The sequence below is a fragment of the Panthera pardus genome, unplaced genomic scaffold (genome assembly GCF_024362965.1).
Source record: "Panthera pardus isolate Hobbes unplaced genomic scaffold, ASM2436296v1 HiC_scaffold_12, whole genome shotgun sequence".
NCBI classification, from domain to species: Eukaryota; Metazoa; Chordata; class Mammalia; order Carnivora; family Felidae; genus Panthera; species Panthera pardus.
Genome location: NW_026526677.1, coordinates 84,472,325 through 84,493,516, shown reverse-complemented (window position 1 = coordinate 84,493,516; position 21,192 = coordinate 84,472,325). Strand labels below are relative to the sequence as shown.

The 21,192-nt window shown below is 43.5% G+C and overlaps 1 protein-coding gene across 3 annotated transcripts in view; it reads right to left on the bottom strand.

The window, feature by feature from the left end:
* Positions 1-45: 45 nt before the first annotated feature.
* Positions 46-21,192, bottom strand: part of NCAPD3 (non-SMC condensin II complex subunit D3) — a 64,984-nt gene continuing 43,837 nt past the window's right edge. For all 3 annotated transcript variants that reach the window (XM_053900237.1, XM_053900238.1, XM_053900239.1), the window contains 13 exons: positions 19,825-20,063; positions 18,812-18,891; positions 12,879-13,016; positions 12,475-12,608; positions 12,026-12,225; positions 9,697-9,807; positions 7,683-7,820; positions 6,807-6,973; positions 6,449-6,588; positions 4,967-5,044; positions 887-961; positions 749-809; positions 46-658 (listed from right to left, as the gene is read on the bottom strand). In XM_053900237.1, the coding sequence (XP_053756212.1) occupies positions 550-658; positions 749-809; positions 887-961; positions 4,967-5,044; positions 6,449-6,588; positions 6,807-6,973; positions 7,683-7,820; positions 9,697-9,807; positions 12,026-12,225; positions 12,475-12,608; positions 12,879-13,016; positions 18,812-18,891; positions 19,825-20,063 (1,670 nt within the window). In that variant the 3' untranslated portion in view covers positions 46-549. The remainder of the gene's footprint in view (positions 659-748; positions 810-886; positions 962-4,966; positions 5,045-6,448; positions 6,589-6,806; positions 6,974-7,682; positions 7,821-9,696; positions 9,808-12,025; positions 12,226-12,474; positions 12,609-12,878; positions 13,017-18,811; positions 18,892-19,824; positions 20,064-21,192) is intronic.

Sequence of the window (21,192 nt, the reverse complement as noted above, 5' to 3'; positions counted from 1 at the left end):
TGTGCTAAAAATAGAAATATTCTTTTGAACATAGAAGGCTGTATTTGTTTAACCTTTATTATTCCATTTTAGAAAGCTGTACACTTTAAAAACTTCTAATTTATAAATAAGAATAAAAAAATAATTACAGTCAAACTTTCATCATTAGATACAGGAAACTATGTAGGGAATTCCAAACAGATAACAGAGGCCTGATTTATATAATAGAAAACTCATCTGTTAAGTTGTGTTCCTTAAGGACCAGAATACAGTTTACCAGAATGAACTTGATACTTTCAAATGGAGTAAAGTTAGAATATTTTAAATAGCTAAGACATTTCTCTAATATTTTACAACTTTTTTCATATTTCATATATTCATAAAGAGAAATGTAAAAGGTTGGTCAGCCCACACAGGTGAACAGTTATGGGCTGGAATCACAGGAACGTCTCTGGTATCGCACACTAAAAGCTGCCCTCTCCCTGGGGGTGAGGGGAGCAGACTCTGCACAGACAAGACACACCATGTCCTTAGAGCTCTTGCCTCCCAGACACTCCCAAACACATGGTTTCAGTTGGCTGTTTTCAGTGGGGTCTTTCGGAGTGACCTCCTGCTGGGGGCCGGGTTATCTTTATTTCTGGCTGGGGACTTCACGTTCCACTGCTGAGGCTGTGGGGCCCTAGGGAAAGGAAAGAGACAATTACTCTGGAACTAAAGATAAAACACTGACAAAAACATTTACCTCAAAAGGAACTCTTGGTAAACTTACGGTTTATCAGGAAGTGATAAACATAAAATGTCATTTCCTTGACACTGGGTTTCAATTTTCTCTGAAAGGGAGTCAGACACAAATTCAGATTTCCTACTCTCAAAAACAGCTAATATATCTGACAAGAAGGGAACTTGCCTTTGATTGAAGAAGGCGTCCGTGGTGTGACTATGTAGCTGACTCCTGCTCCAAATGTGACATCATTGATGGTCCCTGGATAAAGGGGAAAAGCAGCACCATTAATGAAAAGCCAGTAGGAAATATACATAAAGTCACCGGAGCAAAGCCCTGGAGCTTCTGCTACAGTCTTACTCTTATTTGCATCAGGCCCCAAGTGCTGTCAAATCTAAATCCAGGGGCCATATAAGGCCTCAATTAGACTTTTTGCAGGATGAGACTTCGTCTTCCTGATATTCTTCCCATCTGTGGTCCCCTGGCTCTCTCCTCCTTGGACCACTCCCTCCTCAGACAGCTTTGCTGACCCCTGTGTACCCACTGTTCACGGCCTCTGGCTCCTCGCCCACCCCATGTCTCCTGTTACTGCCAACACACCAGTAACTTCACCCAGCTCTGACCTCCCTCCGGAGTCCTGCGTTTCCTACTCCCACACTACACTCCCTGAAGACACTTAGCCAACTCATTACCCCTGCTCCTCAGCACACCTTCTGAATCTCTTTCCTATTGATGGTCTGTCCAAGCTGGGAATGCCAGGTGGGAAAGCTAGTAACAGGTCACGTCCACCTTCCTCCTATCTCCTCTTCCACTCCAACTTAGCACAGTGGTCTCCACCATGGCCTCCCCTTCCTCCAGTTCCCCCCCTGGGAGGCAGGGAGCAGAGTGTGGGAACAGACTTGAATCAGACTTGATCGGAATTCTGGCTCTGGGTCTTACTAGCTGTGTGAAATTACTCTAAAAACCTCAAGTTTCTTTATCTCCAAAATGGGATACAGATGTACCTGCCTCAGGGTTGTCGGGATGAAATGAGATTATTTATGTTAAGTTCTTAACACAGTACTTGGCACAAGGTCAGTGCTGAAGAAAGGCTAACAATTATGTAATTTATTAGCAGTTATCCCCTATGTCACTAAAGTTTAAAGATCTGGTGAGGTGGCTGCTCTGCTTATGCATCCTGATGGCTCAGTGTTCTAGAGGAGGCCTCAAATCTAGCCTCTGTGTAAGCTGGACATAACAACCTCTGTGTGAGTCAGCCCCAAGCCACCCTTACCAACCCACTTGCTATATTCCCACACTGTGGGCCACCGTGTCCGATTATCACTGTTCTCTTCCTGGCTCCAGTCTGCACGTGCAGTCCCTGCTGCCTGGAACTCATCCTGCTGACAATGCCAGTCACTTGAGACCTGGGTGGTGACACCTCTCCCAGGGACTTGCTCCTTCCTCTGTGTCCTGTACCATCACACTTGTCGGGGATACACAGCACAGGCTCAACAGCTGGCTGGCCGTTGGCTATCCTGTCAGAGGCTGCGTACCTCCCACAAAACCAATTGCGACATAAGCTTTCTCCCCCCACACTGTAACCTTCTTAGAACACCAATTAGATCTTTCTAGTCTGTTTTAAAGTCTACCAGTGCATGTGCAGTGCTATGTGTCTGTGAACTACTTAAGCTATGTTAACTGATAAGAGATCTATATTTTCATCATGGTGCCACTCAGCTCAGTTGTGCTCATTCCTGTTTCTGGGAGGCCTCTTCTCGTGCTGCGGTTCAAACTCCCTTTCCTTATGTGCACATTCTGTTTCCAGTTTGGAAACCTGAGCACATCCAGGCAATAGGCAGCGGTTTGGTGGCCCTCAGATTCCCTGTATACATCATGAGCGCTTAGAATCAAAGGCAGGAGCATCTTTGCTGCCCGAGTGACAGCAGTAAGAAGGACTTGCTGAACCCCGAATAGATTTCCACTTAAGATCTAGCTCTGAAAATGACTCATTTCCATTTAGCAAAGCAACTTTGCTCATGCTGAACACCATTTTTCCTCCTGCTTCCGTAGAGTGGAGGCCACTTCCTGAGAGTAACCCCACCTAAGAGTTGTCAACAGAATTTGTATTTATAAACCACAGAACAGACAGAACTGAGTGTTTTTACATGATCTAATAATTCCCAGGAAGGAGAACTAATGGGAGATCCTCCTCACGTATTCCTTCCTGGTTAAGAATAAGGATGGCCAGAAATTTTACATTCAAGAGACTAGATAAAGAAAAAGTGCTCTGTCGACCTGGGGACACCTGAGACGGCTCCATGCACACAAATCCAAGCAGATTTAATGCAACAAGCCAGGCTTTGCTGCTGAGGAGCTCAGGCTGCTAGGAAACCAACCAAGCACTGAAATGAGAGGCTCGTGGGGATGAGTGGAACTAAAACGAGAGGCACTCCCCATTTCTGGGGCATATGGTTCCTAATGCCAAAATAGAAGTACTCAGTGCCTCTGAACCAAGAACAAACAATATACAGAAAACTTGTCTGTTTCAAAGAGGTTGAATTTTTCACATATATAACATTATATCTGTTCCATAAACAGGACCCCCAAATTACTGCTTTTAATGACAAAAGCAGTCCTGATTCAGTTGTCATCAGAGGACGGGTGGGGTATGAGTTCTGCTGGTCCGTTCATCTCCTGTAAAAGGAGGACCTGGATGGAAGCTCTGTAACCCACTAACTAGTTAGATCACAGCACCTCAGGTCCTAGACCCTCCAGGCAAGTAGCCAGAACACATTATGTGCTCAATCAACTCAAACTGACTGAACGCCTGCTCCTGGGCTGCTCCATTACCAAAGAGAAGAACACATGTGCTCATCCAGCAGTCATGCCCCAAGAGCAGCAATGCCAGGGCAGAGAGGCTGTAGGACACAGGGACTGCAGGCAGGAAACCATCGCCATTCAACCTGGCACTTAACATCTCTCTCACTCCTACCATGTTGCAGGCACAGTGGCAGCCCAGTGAGTAAGCTGCACAGGACAGCTTGTATAACCATAAGGACAAATGAAGGAGGGCAGCTGTCCCCGAACAACAACGTGGGTGGGGGGGGCTGCCACCACCCTCTCCATAGTTGAAAATCCACGCATAATTTCTGACTCCCCCAAAACTTAACTACCAATAGCCTACTGTTGACCAGAGGGAAGCCTTACTGAGAGCATCAACAGAGGATTAACACATATTTTGTATGTTACACGTGTCACATACTGTACTCATAATAAGGCACGCTGGAGAACAGAAAATGTTAACAGAATCACATGGAAGATACGTTTACTGCACTGCACTATAAACAATCTGCACGTACGTGGACCCGTGCAGCTTAAACCTGCATTGTCCAAGGGTCTGCTCTATGTAGAGGCAAGGTGAGCACTACTGAGGTGGTCAGAGCGCCGGCAGGGGGCGTCTCATCTCACCTGTAGAGTCCAGGAGGCTTTTTGCTGGAGGGTGAGGCAGTGGCTACTGGGGAAGGGGAGGCTGAAGGTGAGGACATGCGCGTAAACACCCTCCTGTCAGGAAAGAGGGAGTGCGTGCAGGACCCAGACACCACTGCCAGGGCTGATGTGCAGAGGACAGAGGAGGTGGCAAGCGAGAAGGCATGAAGGGCACCGAGACACGCCTGGCAGGGCCTTGCATGCTGCACTAGACTGCGGACTATAAAGCAAGGCAGTGGGACAAAGTCCTCTCACTTCTACTTTGAAATAAAAGGAAATAACAAGATTAGGAAAACCACCCAACGGGGTAAGACAGGCTCTCCACATAGCTGGCAGTGGGTCCTCAACAGGCCACTGAACCCGAAGGCTTGGCTGGCTCCACAGCTGATCTCCGTGACATACACAGCGCCTGCCAGGGCCCACATGTGACTTCCACCCAGCAGGGCTGCCTGAGGCCGGCAGGAATATGCAAGAGGGGCACTGTCCAGGGAAGCTGTGCCTCAGCTTCCCTGTCTGTCAAATGAGGAACCTCACCAGGTGGTTGGGAGTTGCACTGAGTTCATATGTATAAAAGCATTTAGAAGAGCGCTTGACATTCAGCTAGTGCTCAGTCTATGGAGTTACTGCAATTATCATGAGACGCTGACAATGCACTACAATGTGGTTGACCATCAGGAGCACCCTTATCTAGTAAAAGATGTGTCTCACAACAGAAGGAGTCCTACTGCAGCTCCAGCAGACACACTGTGACCACAGGAGATACTCAGCAGGAGCTGGCTTATTCACGTGAGAACTTACTCTCAGGGGTGCTGATCGCTCGTTTCGTTACATGGTCAACAGCTCCGCTGGACTCCTGCTCCAAGCTGTAGGAAGTTGCTAGGATAAAACAGTAAAGTTTTATCTCTCCCAAAACACCCGAACACAATATCAAAGGGCAAAACAACCAAATCAGGAAAAATATTAGCAAAATATCTGATGAAGTTATTATCCCAAATAAGGTGTTCTTCTAATGAGGTAATTCAGAAAGATACCAAAAATGATAAACCTGAGAAACAATGTCCATCTCCACTAGGAAAATGAAACCATAACCAGTTTTGGTCTACAAAGCTCGGCAAAGAAGAGGGAAAATTGGAAAACCAGTGTTTCTAAGAAGCAAAAGGGACACTGGTGTACCTTTGCTCCCACCAAAGTACAATGTGGAGTGAATGACAGAGGGCAGTCTGGGGCTTTAAAAATGTTCATGGCCTCTGAGTGCTGGGAATTAAATCCTAAAGATTACATATATACAAGGATGTTCACTGTGACATTACTTACTTCAAAAAATTGAAAAACACCTATATTTCCAAGAATAGGGTAATAGTAAATAGGTTCCAGTACTTCCGCAAGATAGAAAACTACAAAGCCACTGGGAGAAAAGACAGAAAGAAAAGTTCATGGAAAAATGTTCACTGTTGTTGTCAGTATGTGCAGAGAAGTGGATTACAAACCAGAAATGCACACTAAGATCACAACTTAAATTTTTTTTCTTAAGTTTATTGAGAGAGATGGAGACAGTGCAAGTGGGGGAAGGGCAGAGAGAGAGGGAGACACAGAATCTGAAGCAGGCTCCAGGCTCATCAATGTCAGCACAGAGCCCAACATGGGGCTCGAACTCATGAAACCATGAGATCATGACCTGAGCCAAAACCAAGAGTCAGATGCTTAACCGACTGAGCCACCCAGGTGCCCCTAAGATCACAATTTTATAAATAAGGCCAAAGGCATGTGTGTGTGAGGAATAAAAAGACTGGAAGAATTAACACCTTACTGCTACAGGTGAGTTTTCACTTCACTCTTTTCCAAATCTCTTATAAATATGCACTGTTTTATTACCTAGAATCCCAAATCCCCAAAGTTGTTTGTTTTAAAGATAAGAAAACAGAGGGGCGCCTGGTTGGCTCAGTAGGTTAGGCATCCAACTTCGGCTCAGGTCATGATCTCGCGGTTCATGAGTTCAAGCCCCGTGTTAGTCTCTGTGCTGACAACTCAGAGCCTGGAACGTGCTTTGGTTCTCTGTGTCTCCCTCTCTCTCTGCCCCTCCCCTACTCGCACTCTGTCTCTGTCTCAAAAATAAATAAACATTAAAAAAAATTTTTTTTGAAGATAAGAAAACAGAAATCATTTTGAAAGCAAAGAAAGGGAGACCTGTTCTGTCTTTTTATCTGTGTGTTCACTGTGTCTGCGATACAAAACCCCACACATCTACCAGCCCCTGGAGCCACCCTGGGACTTGGGACTTACCACGATGGCACATTTTGTCCAGGCTTTGAGAACTCAAAGGGAATGACAACCCTCCTGTACTCCGACTCCGGTGACTGCTGTTGGACTCCACAGCCTTCTTGACAGAATTCAGGATTGCGATGGTGCTCAGGGACATGCGCCTGCAGAGGAAAACAGGCCACAGGCATGCAGAGGAGGCTGAAAACACTGGAGTGACTGCCCTCTGCCTCTTGATTGTGCCCTCATCCACACCCATTTCAGATTTGAGTGCGAGGAGCCTGGAGGGTGTGGGTGAAAACGCCCAGTGGGGAAGATACAGATGCCACGGAGAAGGTGGTGTGAGGCAGGGGTCCCTGTTACTGACACACCGGCTCCATACCTGCCTTTGGGCATAAGTGTCTTCAACAGCCCTGTCTCTAGGGAAGAAGGCAGAGGCGGTGCCTGGCCAGCAATCGCCCTGGGTGTTGAGGGCTGGCTTGCAGCAGCGGGCACAGCAGCACCTTCTTGGCCAGCCAGAGCTGGCATTCCTTCGAAACTCGGAGCAACCTGTCAGGGAAGATAAAGAAAGACTATTTATCTACTGACACTTTTATTTATTTATTTTTAAATAGAAACTTTACATGCCCTGAGTAAGTCCATAAGTAATTTATTTTAAAACCATGTCAGCCATGGGCACACAGAACGTTCTCTCCAGAAACAGTCGTGGCAGATGTGGTGTTAAAGAGAAAAAAGATTAAGTTAGTTTGTCCTAATCATTTTTTAATGCAGCAGATACGTCTGGATTTCTCAGAGAAGTGAGCACACTATGTCTGAAAATGAACAGCAGCTCACCTAGAAATACCCCAAGTGACATTCTGTCCGAAACAGGGGCACACAGGAAGCAGGACCATAAGTGAATGGAGACACCTAGGGGGATCTGGTTAGCTGTGATCACTATAATCAGATTAAATAACTCGACTACCAGCTTGCTTTCTGGGTATTCACGTACTTCCCCCAAGTATTACTATGACTTTCCAGACAAGTTCATGTGATCTGGCCATGAGGGAAGGGAAGCCTCCCTGATCGAATGATCTGCATGGCACACGTGGCAAAGGAACACACAGCAGTCCCGAAGGTCTCACTCACACCAGCCTCAGCTTGTGTGTGGGTTTCGAGAAGCACTGGGAAAGCTGGTGGCAGAGGGAAGACTGTGAAGGTGGGCCACCCCGCACCTGCTCTCTGTGCACCTGCCGGCCCTGTAAGCCGCCCCACTCACGTCTGCCAGTCTCGCCAGCTCCTGCTCCTGGGCTAGCTGTTCGTTGTACTTCTTCATGTCGTACTCGAGCTCCGACGCCAGCTGCTTGTCTAATGCAAAGAAGTCCTTGATTTCATCGCGGTAATCCTGCATCACCTCCTAAAACAGATCCCAGAGGCACACTTTAGTAAGTTTTCTTAAATAAATAAGCTCTCCAACCTGACCTGACAAATATTAACACGAACAGGAAGACATGTGTTGCTGAACTATTTCTAGTATATCAACCAACAAGTTAAGTAACATAATGGTGTTTTCCCAGGAAATGCCAACCATGCATGTATTTACCACACAAGCCAGTGAGCTCAACATGAGACATTAACTATTAGTTCTGATCTCTTACGGAGCTTCCTGCCTATCTGCCAATTAATAGGAAATTTCCCAGGTTCCTGATGAAGGACAAAGGACAAGGAATCACACAATCTTTGCCTAAAGCAGAACTTACAACAGAGGCACAGAACTGCCACCAATAAGCTACCGCCTTTCCATTCTTGAAGGCTGGGGTGGGGATGGTGACATATCTAGGTGGTTGGGCTTGGCTCTAAGTCAAGGATCTAGTTTAAAGGGTCTTGTAGTGTCAGGCCCCTTAGAAATTGAAGCAAGAGGTTATATGGGCAGGTAATACATGGCACGTCCTGGTGCAGACAGGGCCTCTGGAACACGTTACAGAAAGCAGCGCAGTGTAAAAGTTGCTCATCTATCTGTCCACACTAGCTTTCTGAGAGGACTGCAACTGTCTTTGTGTCTTTTGAAAATAGGACAGAAAACCTTTTATCATATGAACGTAAGAACATTCTCAGGTCTGAAAAGGGGCTTCCAGGGACCAGACCTCCTTGCTAAGAGAAAGAAACCACTTCACCTAACAGTGCTAGAGGGAGAAGCTTTATCGTAGCCCCAACTGCAAGGGAAGTCCCAACAAAGGGAAGGAACTCTATGAATGCTTCCAGCTTCCACCGAGAGGGTTGCCCAAATGAGACGAAAGAGTGGCCAGAGCTGGTTGCACAGAAGGCTGCCAATGCACACGTGCTACGCTGCTGGAGCTGGAGGAAGGCAGCTATGTGGCGATTCTCTGGGCATGTGCTCAGACAGGAGAAAGACTCATTGTTCGGACGCCTTTCAGCAGTTTATTGAGGGTCTAAACTCCTTTCTTTCTGAGCTTTAAAACAGGGCAATAAAAGTATAAGAATAACTGGAAGTTGTCATTTTTTCCCACACAATTATCCTATCTCTCCTACCTTAACTTTCTTTAAAGAGATTATTTGAAGAATTTACATTCAATTTGGTGGTAGCCAGTATTGGCAAAAAAAATTTTTAGCATTTTTTGGGGGGGAAGAAAATAGCATAGTGTAAACAGAGAAAGGAAAAAATGTTGCATTTATTTCTGATCGAAAAATTTTGCCAGAAAGGTCAGGGGCCTCATTTATATCTGCACGGCAAGTCCACTTATCTTGGGTGCTTAGACTGCAACCTTTGATGGCTTTGGATTCCACTGGTGATGGCAGCCCAGCCCCATCAGTGCTCCCCAAGACCCACTGCTATTTCCTGATGCAGAGGAAGTCTTAAAGGTAAACACCCCCAAATTAAACATGATGCCCAGTCACTTTATCCCTCACCAGAATGAACTAAGATGATACCTTTGTACCTTGACCCTAGCTGAGAAAGCTTTCAGAACTAAATCTCAAAACTGGCATCAAGGACACACATGCTCAGTACAGTGGGTCAGCCCTTCATAAACTCAATTGCATGAAAAAGGCAAGAACTGGCTTCTGTGGAACCTATGGTCAAACTCTCTCTCTTCTCCCCCACAGTCAAAGGGCTGTCTGGCTGGTCTAGTTCTAGAAAAATGTGAAGCTGGTTTTGTAGCAGTTTGAGCTCCTAAATTCACTGACCAACTGCACCATCATAACTGCTACAGATTCTGACTACTGAGCTGGAGACGGGAGACACCCCAACCACAAAGCACAAGGTCATCTTTTACCCTGAGATAGGTCATGAGTTCCCGCAAAGCTGGGATCTTATTTCTCTCTAGCACAGTCTTCAGGGAGATGATAATTGGAATAATATTTTCTATGAAATTCTTCTTCTGAACCTGTAGTAACACAAACAAAGGCATGTTTTAGGTGGATAAAGTTCTGAGACAAAGGCTTCTCCTTGACCTAGTTCTTTCTGTACAGCCAATCTAGGGTGCTACAGAAGCTTCTTATTTTTTTATTATGATACTGGAGATTGTAGAGGACCCAGCACCTTTGTCCTGGAGACTTTATAAGCATTACCTCAAAACACTCTGAAGGATTTGTGAAGGAGGATGAGGCTATTCTTACTTTCTAAACAAGAAGCGGGAATTAGAAAAATGTTGAATAACTTGACAACAAGCTCCAAACGTCCATACAAATCCATCTCAGATGCATTCCATTCCTCCACTCAGGAGGAATGAAAATGAGCTCAAATCTGGCTACCCAAAAGAGACATTTTTTTTTTCCTGATGTGAAATGACAAATAGTTGAGAACGGCAAACATGAGTCAATTTGGTATCTCTCTCTTTTTGTGTGTGTCTAAACTTTGCACACATTTAGAAAAGGGTTATGTATTTATATAGTACCTGATTTGACCAAGACTTCAAATTCTTTACCATGAATGGTCACTAGCCACAAATATTTTGTAATAAATCTCTTAGAATTAAAAATAATCATTATAACAGCCCTCATATGTGGTAAGATTTATCATTTTGAATCTGACAAGTATTCTTTTTCCTCTCATTTATACTCACTAGTATAGGTTCCTTCCTTGTAAATCACTATTTCTAAAAACGTCTTATCAGAGCTCCTGAAATAGAAGGGCAATTGGTAGAGAAATAAACACTTAAATATGAGTCTGAGCAGATGGTTAAGTATAGGGATAGTCTTAAACAGTGGTCTAAGTGAATTCAACTCAATAAATGTTATCAAATGTCTTCTCTGTACCAGACACAAAGCTAACCCCTGGGGATGTAGAAACGAAGCCAAGAATTCTTGCCTTCAAGCTGCTTCTAGACCAGACTGTGTGCTCTGATGTGTGGCATGGTGTGACAGCTGGCAGGATGGTGAGGGATTTATAGACAAGGGATGCCTAGAGAGGCAGGGGCTTCTTTTGAAAAGATGTAGGAGTTTGGTGGCAGGAAAGGAGGACAGGGAGGGAGAGGCCCTGCAGGCAGACAGACGGGCAGCACACAAAGACACAATGGCAGAAGCGACGCTTTTTACCCAAGGAACCAACAGTGACCTGGATGGGATGGTCAAGGAGGGGGGCGTAGAGACGGGAGGCGCAAGGGCGGAGGGACACCCAACAGCTCTGTGTGTCTTGAAAAAGAATCGGGATTTTACTCAGAAGATGATTGGAAGCCACCAAACGACTGACTAAAGGTAGCATTAGTGGGCTATAACTTAGATGTGATAAAATTTACCCATGTTAAGTGAACACTTTGATGAGTCTGACAACAGTACAGAGGTGACTAACCAACACTATCGTCCACATAACCACCTGTAATCTATCACCCTGAAGGTTCCCTGCTGCCTTTGCAGCCAATCTCCCTCCAAGTCTCTTTTAACCAGGAAGATAAAATGATCCAATTTGTCCTTAAGAAAGACTGCTGTGGCAGCAAAGTGGTACACAGCCTGGAACAGAAAGAAACTAGAGACATAAAGGGTGCCAGAAATGGCACCAGGTTAAGTGTGTGCAGAACTGGTTGGAATGGGGTAGAGAGATGGGTTTGTGAGATAAAATATATAGGATCTGCTGACACACTGAATGACATCAAAATCTATTTCTTTGAGGTCCAAAGTTTTCAGGGCTCAGGTGGGAAATAGAGCCTAGTAATTGAGGCCAGGTGTAAGAACTGGGGCCTTGTGACTATGGCAATTTAGCACTCCCTGAAATCAGTCTAATCCCAGTTTTCACACTCTGGCCAAAGGAAGCATGCACCTGGCATGCCAGACTTCAGGTTCCCTAATGGACAACTTGGTAGATAACATTCTCCTTCTCTACAGTAGAGACTGTGGGAAGAGAGACAAAGAGGAGGAAGAGATGAGTAACTCTGTTTTGCCACAGTAAGCCTGAAATGTCTGTGGCACATTCAGGCAGGCAAGTGGGATGTGTTCAGGCCATGAGAGAAGTTGGAGCTAGAAACACAGAGGCAGAAACATCATCACTGGGGTGCATCTTAAGGCCATGGGTGAGAATGAAATCTGGATCTGAGGTAGACCACCAGTAGTTAGGGGGCGGACAGAGAAGCATGGGCGTAAACAGGCCCATTTATGGAATAACAAACTCACCTGTGAGATGAGCCTCTTCTGAGCTTCCTGCATGACTGCATTGGCCAAGGCTGTGTCATCTTCTTCCATAAGCAGGTCCTTATCTGCTTTAGATCTCATAGCCAAAAGCTTGATCTCCTTTGAGCTGAGGACCTCAAATGTATCTGAGAGCAACTCACTGGCTTCCATGTCCAGCGGCAGGATGCCGTCAGCAAAGCATGCTGGAAAAGAGCACAAAAGATCAGCCCCTGAGAAAGAGTCCAGCCCCAGGGTGGGGGAAATGTATCCCACAGAGCTAGAAGGGCTCCTCTTGGCTTCAAGGTGGGGGTCTGCATTGGCACAGCTGATGTCAAAGAAAGCAAAAACGGGGTCCTCCCACAGTACGAGGGTCTCATTTGCTGCTGGTCTGCACTAGCCACACAGTATTTCATTTGGAAACATATACTTTATCCCAAACACACCAGGCCTACCCAAAATACTAAGGCAGATTTTAGAAGTGATATTGAATCGCTGTTCATCTGTGAAGTGCTCCAGAAGAAACTTGTAGATTTTCATTCGTTTCTGCTTGTTTGTCTTCCCCTTCAGTGAAAACAGCCGCTTCTCTCTATAGCAAAATGGGACAATTTTATCACACATCACGTGGGCAAGGGTACAAGGACATTATTTTCTACAGCATTCTGCAGCATCCTAAAAGCCGTCTACGCAAGGCTTACATAAGTGCACAGAGGAGATGACAGACAGTGCTTCCCAGAGGCACCTCCTTTAGGATGCTACTGTGAACTGCCTGGAGTCACTGGCCAAGAGAAGGAAGGCCACCACAAGGAATGCCGGGGCCGTGTCCGTTCACCCAGCCCTTCCCAAGAGCTTCACTAACCTCTCTGACTGGGGGAATTTGTTATACTTCTCATGCTTCTCATAGTTATTGAAGTGGAAGATACACTCAATGAAATGCTGGAAGAACATGACAGGATTCCTCTTCAGTAACAGGTGAGCCAGGCAAAACTCCCCAAAACTGCAAAGAAGGAGGAAACAGAAGAAAGAGACCTGTTTGCGGTTTGCAGACAGTATCTAAAATTACATAAGAATGCTGAGATGTGAATAAGAGAAAGGGATATGTAATCTATCCCAATACCCAGCTTCATTCAGATCAAAAGCAAGATACAAATTTAGCTTCTTTTGTCTGTCCTTGCTCAACAGCCTCCTTTTTGAATCCAAGGTCAGCATAAAGGCTTTTTCTACAAGGATTCCTTTCAAAATTCTAACAAGGTGTTATTATTCAGCTACACTTCAAATATGGGAGAACAACCAACTGCCCCCAAATTGCTCTTTTAAGCAAAACCCTGTGGTCCTCATGGCTGATGCAACAACAAACCACCACCAAAAAATGAATATTTGGCTTCCCCACCCCACTTTGAGGTTTGTTGCCCACAATAATGAGCAAAACCTGTTTTAGTAACTGGGACTTTTTCAAGAATTGGGATTAATTACAAGAGCCTCAGAGTTTGGGTCAGCACAGATAGCGAAGGGCTCTCACTGAGCTTTGGACTCATCAGCAAGCCCTGGGCACTCTCCTTTCTCCTGTGCCCCCAAATCTTGGAGAGGCATCCAACATGAGATACTGATGTCACCAGCACTGCACCCACCTGAAGAGCAAAACACTAACAGTTTCCAAAGTCAAATGGACATGGACAAAGGCAGGCTATCTAACTACAGGCCTCAGACAGTTTGTTTAGTAGGGGAGAGAGTTTGCCCAGGGAACAGTATGGGGTGGTGCAAGGCTGGCTCTGATCCATTCAGATTGTGCAGACGACTGTCTTAATTTCATTTCAGAGATAAATGCAATTTCAACCTGCACAGGGGCACCACTCAGCTCTCAAGGGTGGGTGGTAGTGACAAGGATGACCCAAAACAATTCTTGGCTTTGGAATGCATAGGACTTGCAGGAGATTCACCTTCCCCTAATGATCCTTCTGAGGCTAATATTAAAATCACTCTGTATTCAAAGCACACCATCAATTAAAACTTAAAGAAGGTAGTTCCAAAAACGATGTTGAAGTAAGCCTAGGTAAAAATTTCACTGTAAATAGCAGCACTTTATCTATTCATTCACCCAGGAAATAAGGGAGCAGCCTGACATTCTGAACCCAAAACAAGTACAACTCTGTATCATAAAGGGAATCTCCCAAGCAGAATTTCACTTAAGGCCAGCTAGAAGCACCTACTGATCTAGGAGCCATTTGTGACCACCATTAAGTAAACAAAAACTATTCCCTCCAAAACAACAAGATGTCACTTTCTGCAGTGTCTTATTACGGTTAACCTTCCATGGCACAGCAGTTCTTACAACTACCTGCGTTTTCTCCTCATATTTGAAGTCATTCACATGACAATAAGATCAAACAGAATCCAGGAACTCTTCTGCAAGAAGAAGGGCTGCTCTGAGCTTCAACTTACGGGCTTCAACTTGATGTCAAACATTCCTCTACTCGGAGTTCAGGTCAAGAATACATACTGGGAGAGGGAACTAACTGATGGGCAAGATACTGCAGTCTACTCCCTAGTGAATAACTGGCTTAACCAACTACACAGATATATCTAATAGTAACAAATTATGCAAAGGATTCACATGCTCAGGGCTGGAAGCAGAGTGAGAGGGCTCTGCATCATGAGAAGCCAGAAACCACAGTCAATGGGGTAACATCCAGCACTAATCCTGCTGCTGCATTTACTGGGGCTTAAAAGGGTACATTTCATCCCTGACTGGATCAAACTCACAGATCTTACTAGCTTGACAAACTGGGGAAGAGAGACAATTCTGCATTTTTTTGTTTGTTTGTTTGTCAGCTGTAAAGTTAAAAAAAATGAGCAGTCCAAGCAGTGCTTCCTGGAGCATTCCTTTAGAGTGGCAGAAGGCAGCACTCTTCAGGTACCTGGAACGGAAAGCTTCAACAGCCCCAAAGACACCGCACTAAGTTAAGATCTCAGCATCCTTTCCCACCACTTCTCATCCCTCAGGACAATTAAAAGAAACAGCATGTAATCACACCACCAATTCAGGGATACCCTGTAGACATTTTACACAGCATTAATTGTATTATATAGAAGACCAGCTAAATCTGGGTCATAATAATCTTGTAGAAAACAATTATTACTCTCTTAGTATGAATCCAAATCCAGATTTCAAACAGCCTTACTTCCACTTTCAGTATTAGTAGGAACATAAAAATCTGACTATTTTCAGATGTTTTCCCATGCCAAATGCTATTCTGAAGCAGCTATCTGTTCAATAAAGGCCACTGTTCATGGACTCCTATTCCTGATCTGGCCTACAACATGGTCTATCTCAGACCGACTTATGCCAGAATTCTCTTTGAAACCTGAGGTAAGTAATTTCCCACATCTATGTGCTCCTTGGCTACACCCCAAATCCAGGCCCCCTTGTTACCCAGTCCTCCTCATCTCTCTCACATCCCTATACTGTTCTGTTTCTTTTCTCCTCATCTCACTTCCCATGGCTCCTTTCCCTGGCCTTGAGTGCTTCCACAGTGTATACTGTACTTCCCAGGAGTCAGCTCTCTCCCCTCTCCACACTTCCCTTCTTCGCAAGTCAGGGCTGGCTTTCCTCTGGGGACACCATTTCCCACAGTCCTCTTAAGGGAAGGCCACTTGCTGCTTCTCCCAAATGCCAGAGTCGAGGAAGGAGGACCATATTCCCACACCCACTACCCCCGCCCCCCTGTCATAATATTTTCATTCATTCATTTATGAAATGTTCATTGAGGGTCCACTTAGTCTCAGGCTCTCTTTTAGGTGCTAGGGATACCGCAGTCAACAAAACAAAATCTTGGCCCCTCCCGGATGCTTATATTCTAGCAGGTAGAGAGATGTTATACATACAAATATGCTGCCACAAGTGCTCTGAAGAAAAGGCTATTTGAAGAAGGTATAGGAAAGAGGGAATGGTGGGTTGGCTTCCTCCACCTGGTCCATGTAATAATACCTTTTCTACAGAGCCTTCTCTACAGAGGCTCTGGCTATCTATTTGCCCCCCAACTGCTTGGTAACCACTTCCTACTTTTAGTTTTTTCCATTCCAGATCCCAGCATCACTGCTATGGTCTGAATATTGTGTCCCCCACCCCTGCCCCATTCCTATGTTGGAAACCTAGACCCTAAGGAAATGGTCTTAGGATGCTGGGCCTTTGGGGTTAGTGAATGAGATTAATGTCCTTATAAAATAAGCCCCAGAAAGATCTCTCATCCCTTCTACCATGTGAAGATACAAACAGAAGCTAGCTATCTGGAGGAGGACCTTCACCAGACCCCAACCGTGCTGGCGCCCTGGTCTCAGAATTCCAGCCTCCAAAAGGTGAGAAAGAAATTTTTGTTGTTATAAGCTACTAGGTCTGTGGTATTTTGTTGTAACTATCTGAATTGACCAAGACAATCTCTCAGAGCATCTTCAATGTCTACAGATGGGCTCATTTAACCCCTAACTTTCTGTTTTTCTGATTACATCGGCTCTAGTGACCCTTACGTCTATGCTCTGGGAACCTACTCTGCAGCCCCATCCAGAACATGTCACTACACCTGGAACACCCACTTCTGAAGTCAGCTAATCTACCTCATGATCACATACACATATCCTTCCAGCTTTCTGACCTCATCCCCATTCCTCTTGTTCCACAGCTTCACTAAGCCCTCTAGGTACTCACTTCCTCTCCTCCAAACCAAACAATCTCTGTCTTTACTTCCTTTTCTATCTCAATGGCCGTTATCTTAGTCATTCTCTTACCCTGAATCTCTCTGGCCGTCTTTTGCACTTCTGCAGCATTTGCCCAGTTAACCTCAAAACAACCAGCCTGTAACCTTTCAATCTGTGAATGCTGTACCACAAGGACACCACCTTGCAGGCGGAGGGGAAAGTACATCAATACAATTTTGCAGCCTCCAAATTGTGGGTGTGTATGACCAATTAAAAATGTCATGCGAATTTGCTCATGCCAGAATCTTCAGGAAATCCTCCTGGGCCAGAAATAAATGCAACAGGCTCTGTCACTAGTCTCTTTGGAAGATCTGTATTAGTAGATACATATGGAAAAACTAATGTGTTTGATGTAAGCAGACTGGCCTGACCTAAAACTAGGGAAAGAGACTAATTTAAATTACAGTTAACAAAGGTAGTCATCAGCTTATCAAAGCTGAAAATCAGGACCCACATTTGAACAACTGTTTAAACACACCCACAATACAGGGATAAAATAGACTTAAAAAAGAAGTATCAAAATACTGTAAGAGGCACTGATAATTTTACTATGGTGTAATTACCTATCCGGTTTTCTAATTTCTTTCTGATTCATACTCTGATCGCCTATACAACAGGTTCTGTGTATGTTACATACTGATCAATGCTCTTGTTAACATACATGCATAGGAGCTGAGAAAAGTAAGTAAACCCAAAAGTGCAAGTTAAACAACCAATCTTACCTCCCAGGCTCATCATGTGAAAACCTTCTCAACACTTCTAATTATGCCAGCTTCTGGGCTACACATTGTATAGAGAACGCCATGACAGCCAATCTTATGGTAGCAGAGTAAAGGTGAGAGGGCAATGCATCGCTATTTTGGTCCTTTCTCTCTCAATTATATACACAAAGAAAAAGTAATAGTCTTAGCTTTTTATTTCTGATTCTAGATAGCATTAATTGGAATGTTAACCTTCTACTAGTTTAGTATGTAAAATATTCCTTCTTGGAAAATTATACCCAAAGAAAACTGAACGGAAATTCTTCCATGGAACTCAGAGTAAATCATTGGTGACCATATTTAGAAGCAGAGGGACCCATTATTATAAGCTATTTATAGTTAATGAACTCTATAAAGACCTTTTCCCAACTGTGGCAGCTTTTGCCATGGCATTCAACATTCTATTTTCCAATTGCAGACTTGCTTTAAAAAGAATTATTCATGCAACATAATCAAGGTTAACTAATTCTGTGGGATCATTTCTCATCCCCTTGAAAATAAATCCTTAAAAAAATTATAGAATGATAGGAATTAACAAGTGACAAAGCAATTCCCTTCCCTTCCAATTCCTTGGGAATTGATAGGGAAGCCTTGTAATTTGTATAATCTCATTTTACACTGTGTGATTGTCTTAATTCCTAGAATTTCTTCTTTATAATTTCTACACTTAAAGAAAGCCTTAACTCCCTCAAAACTGACATTTTATTGGCCTAGAAATCAACACAGTTAAGTCAACAGTTAATGGCTAAAATTCCATATAATTTACTATGACAAAGTCATATACTGCTGTTCATTACTCCTTTAGGGAAGAATCAACAATGTTAGCAAATGTAGTAATTTCTGAGATTATTTAATAGTCAATCTGGATGAGCGATTTATTTATTTTTTTATTTATGTGCAAAATAAAGCTTTGTTGGGGCACTAGGTGGCTCAGCTGCTTAAGTGTCCGACTCTTGATTTTGGCTCAGGTCATGATCTCGGGATCACAGATCATCCTCTGCGCTGACAACATGGAGCCTGCTTGGGATTGTCTCTCTCCCTTTCTCTCTGCTCCTCCTCCACTTGCATGTGCATGCCCTCTCTCTCTCTCTCTCAAAATAAATAAACATAAAAAAATAAAGCTTTGTTATATAGCTTAAAAATCTGCTAGTTTCCTGGCAACTATCAAAAGCTCACTAAATCCTAAATAACTCAACTCTAAACCAATTTTAGAGAAAAGAAATCTAATATATACCAGAAATTTGGTAAATCGTTCAATTATCTGACATGTGAGGAAAGTTACCTGGCGATGTCCGGGTGTGAATCTATCAGAGTGCTAACAAATCGAAAGAACAGAGAGCCCTTCCATTTCACAAATTCTTCCTGTATGAAGAGAAACCGGAATGTTTAAGGATGAATTGTAATATACAAACTTTAAATGCATTCAGTTATAAAACCAACTGTTAACTTTCTTTTGTTTAACATCACACCTGTCAGCTACTCAGTCTGTCTGTGGCACATTAGCGCAATTTGTTAGCACTCACTTCCCAACCATCTTGAAAGCACATACATTTGTTAATCACGAAGAGAAGTGGAAGGATATGTGGGTAGAAGAGCATCATATCTACTCTATTAGGAAAATGACTCAAAGCACATGGCTTTAAAAGGGAGAGTGCCAATGGTGCCTTCGTCAGGTACCTAACCAACCACGTAAAAAAATAAGCCTACAGAACATACTAGAATAGATATACAACTTGGTTAAATGCCTTCTTTTTAAAGATCAAATATTTCCTTCCTCACTATAGGCTAAACATAGGTTCTCAGTGGGAAGAAAAACATTGAATGCTCTGTTCACTGAGAGTTCTGAGTTCACGAAGCTCTTTTGCCCACTAAAATGTCTCATTGGACTCTCAGAGCAACTCTGAAACAGCAGGGCAGATATGATCCTCACTTCACAAAAGAAGAAGTTATGTCTGAGAAGCACTGATTTGTTCAAAGTCAAGAATGACAGAATCGGAACTAGAACTACTGTCCACTGAGCAGGCTAATCCTTGCATGGAGTTTATTTGCAAACATGAAACTTCATTTTGGCTGATGGGATATCTGAACATACACCCAAAACAAGTATTAGGAAGTAACAATCTGTTTAAGAAGGCTGTACAGAACAGTAGAATGATATTTTAAACCAGAGAACAGGCTGATTATTTTTTGATTCTATTACAGAGCAGCACATTTCCTATACTACTCAAATATTCCTTGAAACCAGAAGAAATAGTGGAAGGAAAAAAAAATGACGGGCCCAATTCTCATACATACCTGCAAGAGATTGGTAAGCAAGATGAGTGTCTGCTTTCGGATGAATGGATTTGAATCCTTCAGACACATGGAGATATTGGGAATGTACTTGTCCACCATGACGGTGTACCGGATACAAAGGTCGCACATCACAATGACAACATTGTTGCGAACAGCCACATCATCACACACCTCCAGCTCTCGCACAAGAGCTGGGATGCTCTTCTTTGCAAGATCCTCATGCTGTAAGCACAACTTACCTGTCACAGAAGATGAAGATGTCTTGACTCTAATAACTCTATGCCTAAATTTTCTCCAGATATATCTTGCTATGGATTTTACTTGATCAAAGTTAAAATATCATGTCAATAATCACAAACAAAACAAAATAAAAAACAAACCCATACTACTAAATATAAGGAGGTTCAAAATACCTAAAAATAATGTCCCCCCCGCTCTGGGGGGGGGGGAACCCCTCGGCCCCTCCAGGGTTCCACGAGACATACACTAAGAGATGTTCCTTCACTGGAGTAAAACTATCCTCTTTTTAAAGTCAACATTTGAATTTGAGAGTTATCTACTTCCCTTCAAAATGACTAACAAAATCTAATAGCTAAAAAGTTTAGCAATGAATTCGCAATCTGAGCTAGGCAAACAGGAAAGAATAACCACCTCATTTTATTTCTCGTTCACAGTTAGGAGAAGGAAGGCTGTTGTTGAGTTTTGTTGGTTTGTATTTTTTTGTGACCTGGGGAATGTTTTGCTCTCATTCACAATTCTTAGATTTTTGAAAAATAACTGCTATTACAAAAAATTTCATAAATCCTATCCAGCATAAAATACATAGTTATACTTAAAAAAAAATTAAAGTATAGCACAGAGGTCCACCTTTTCAAGATTAACAACAATTTGAGTCCATGGGGAAATGTTTAATAGCTCATCTACCAGTTCTGGTAAGTATCAGATAAACTATCTCCTTTTATGAACTGAACTGCAAATTTATTTTTTCATTCCCAGAAATCAATGTAGCGCCTGATTCTGATTAGTGTAGTGTCTTGATGAAGACTTTATGGTGCTGCATTATGAGTATTAAAAAACAACCCACAGGACAGGTATAATTGTGATAAATTAACATAAAAAACAAAAGCTCCCTCCAGGGAGTGCCTTGAGTCTGATCATCTAGGGTAGCTGCCAACTGAGGGCTCTCATTATCAGCACTCTGGTATGCCTCTGAGCTGGGGGTTGCTATCAGAATTCCCTTCCAAATTCACAAGAGCTAGAATAAACACTAGTTCCGTGTATGTAACATATTTACTAAGGCTGGCTTATTTGAGACAAAAAGCTACCTATGGAACTAAACTGAACAAACAATACTTTCCCCACATTATT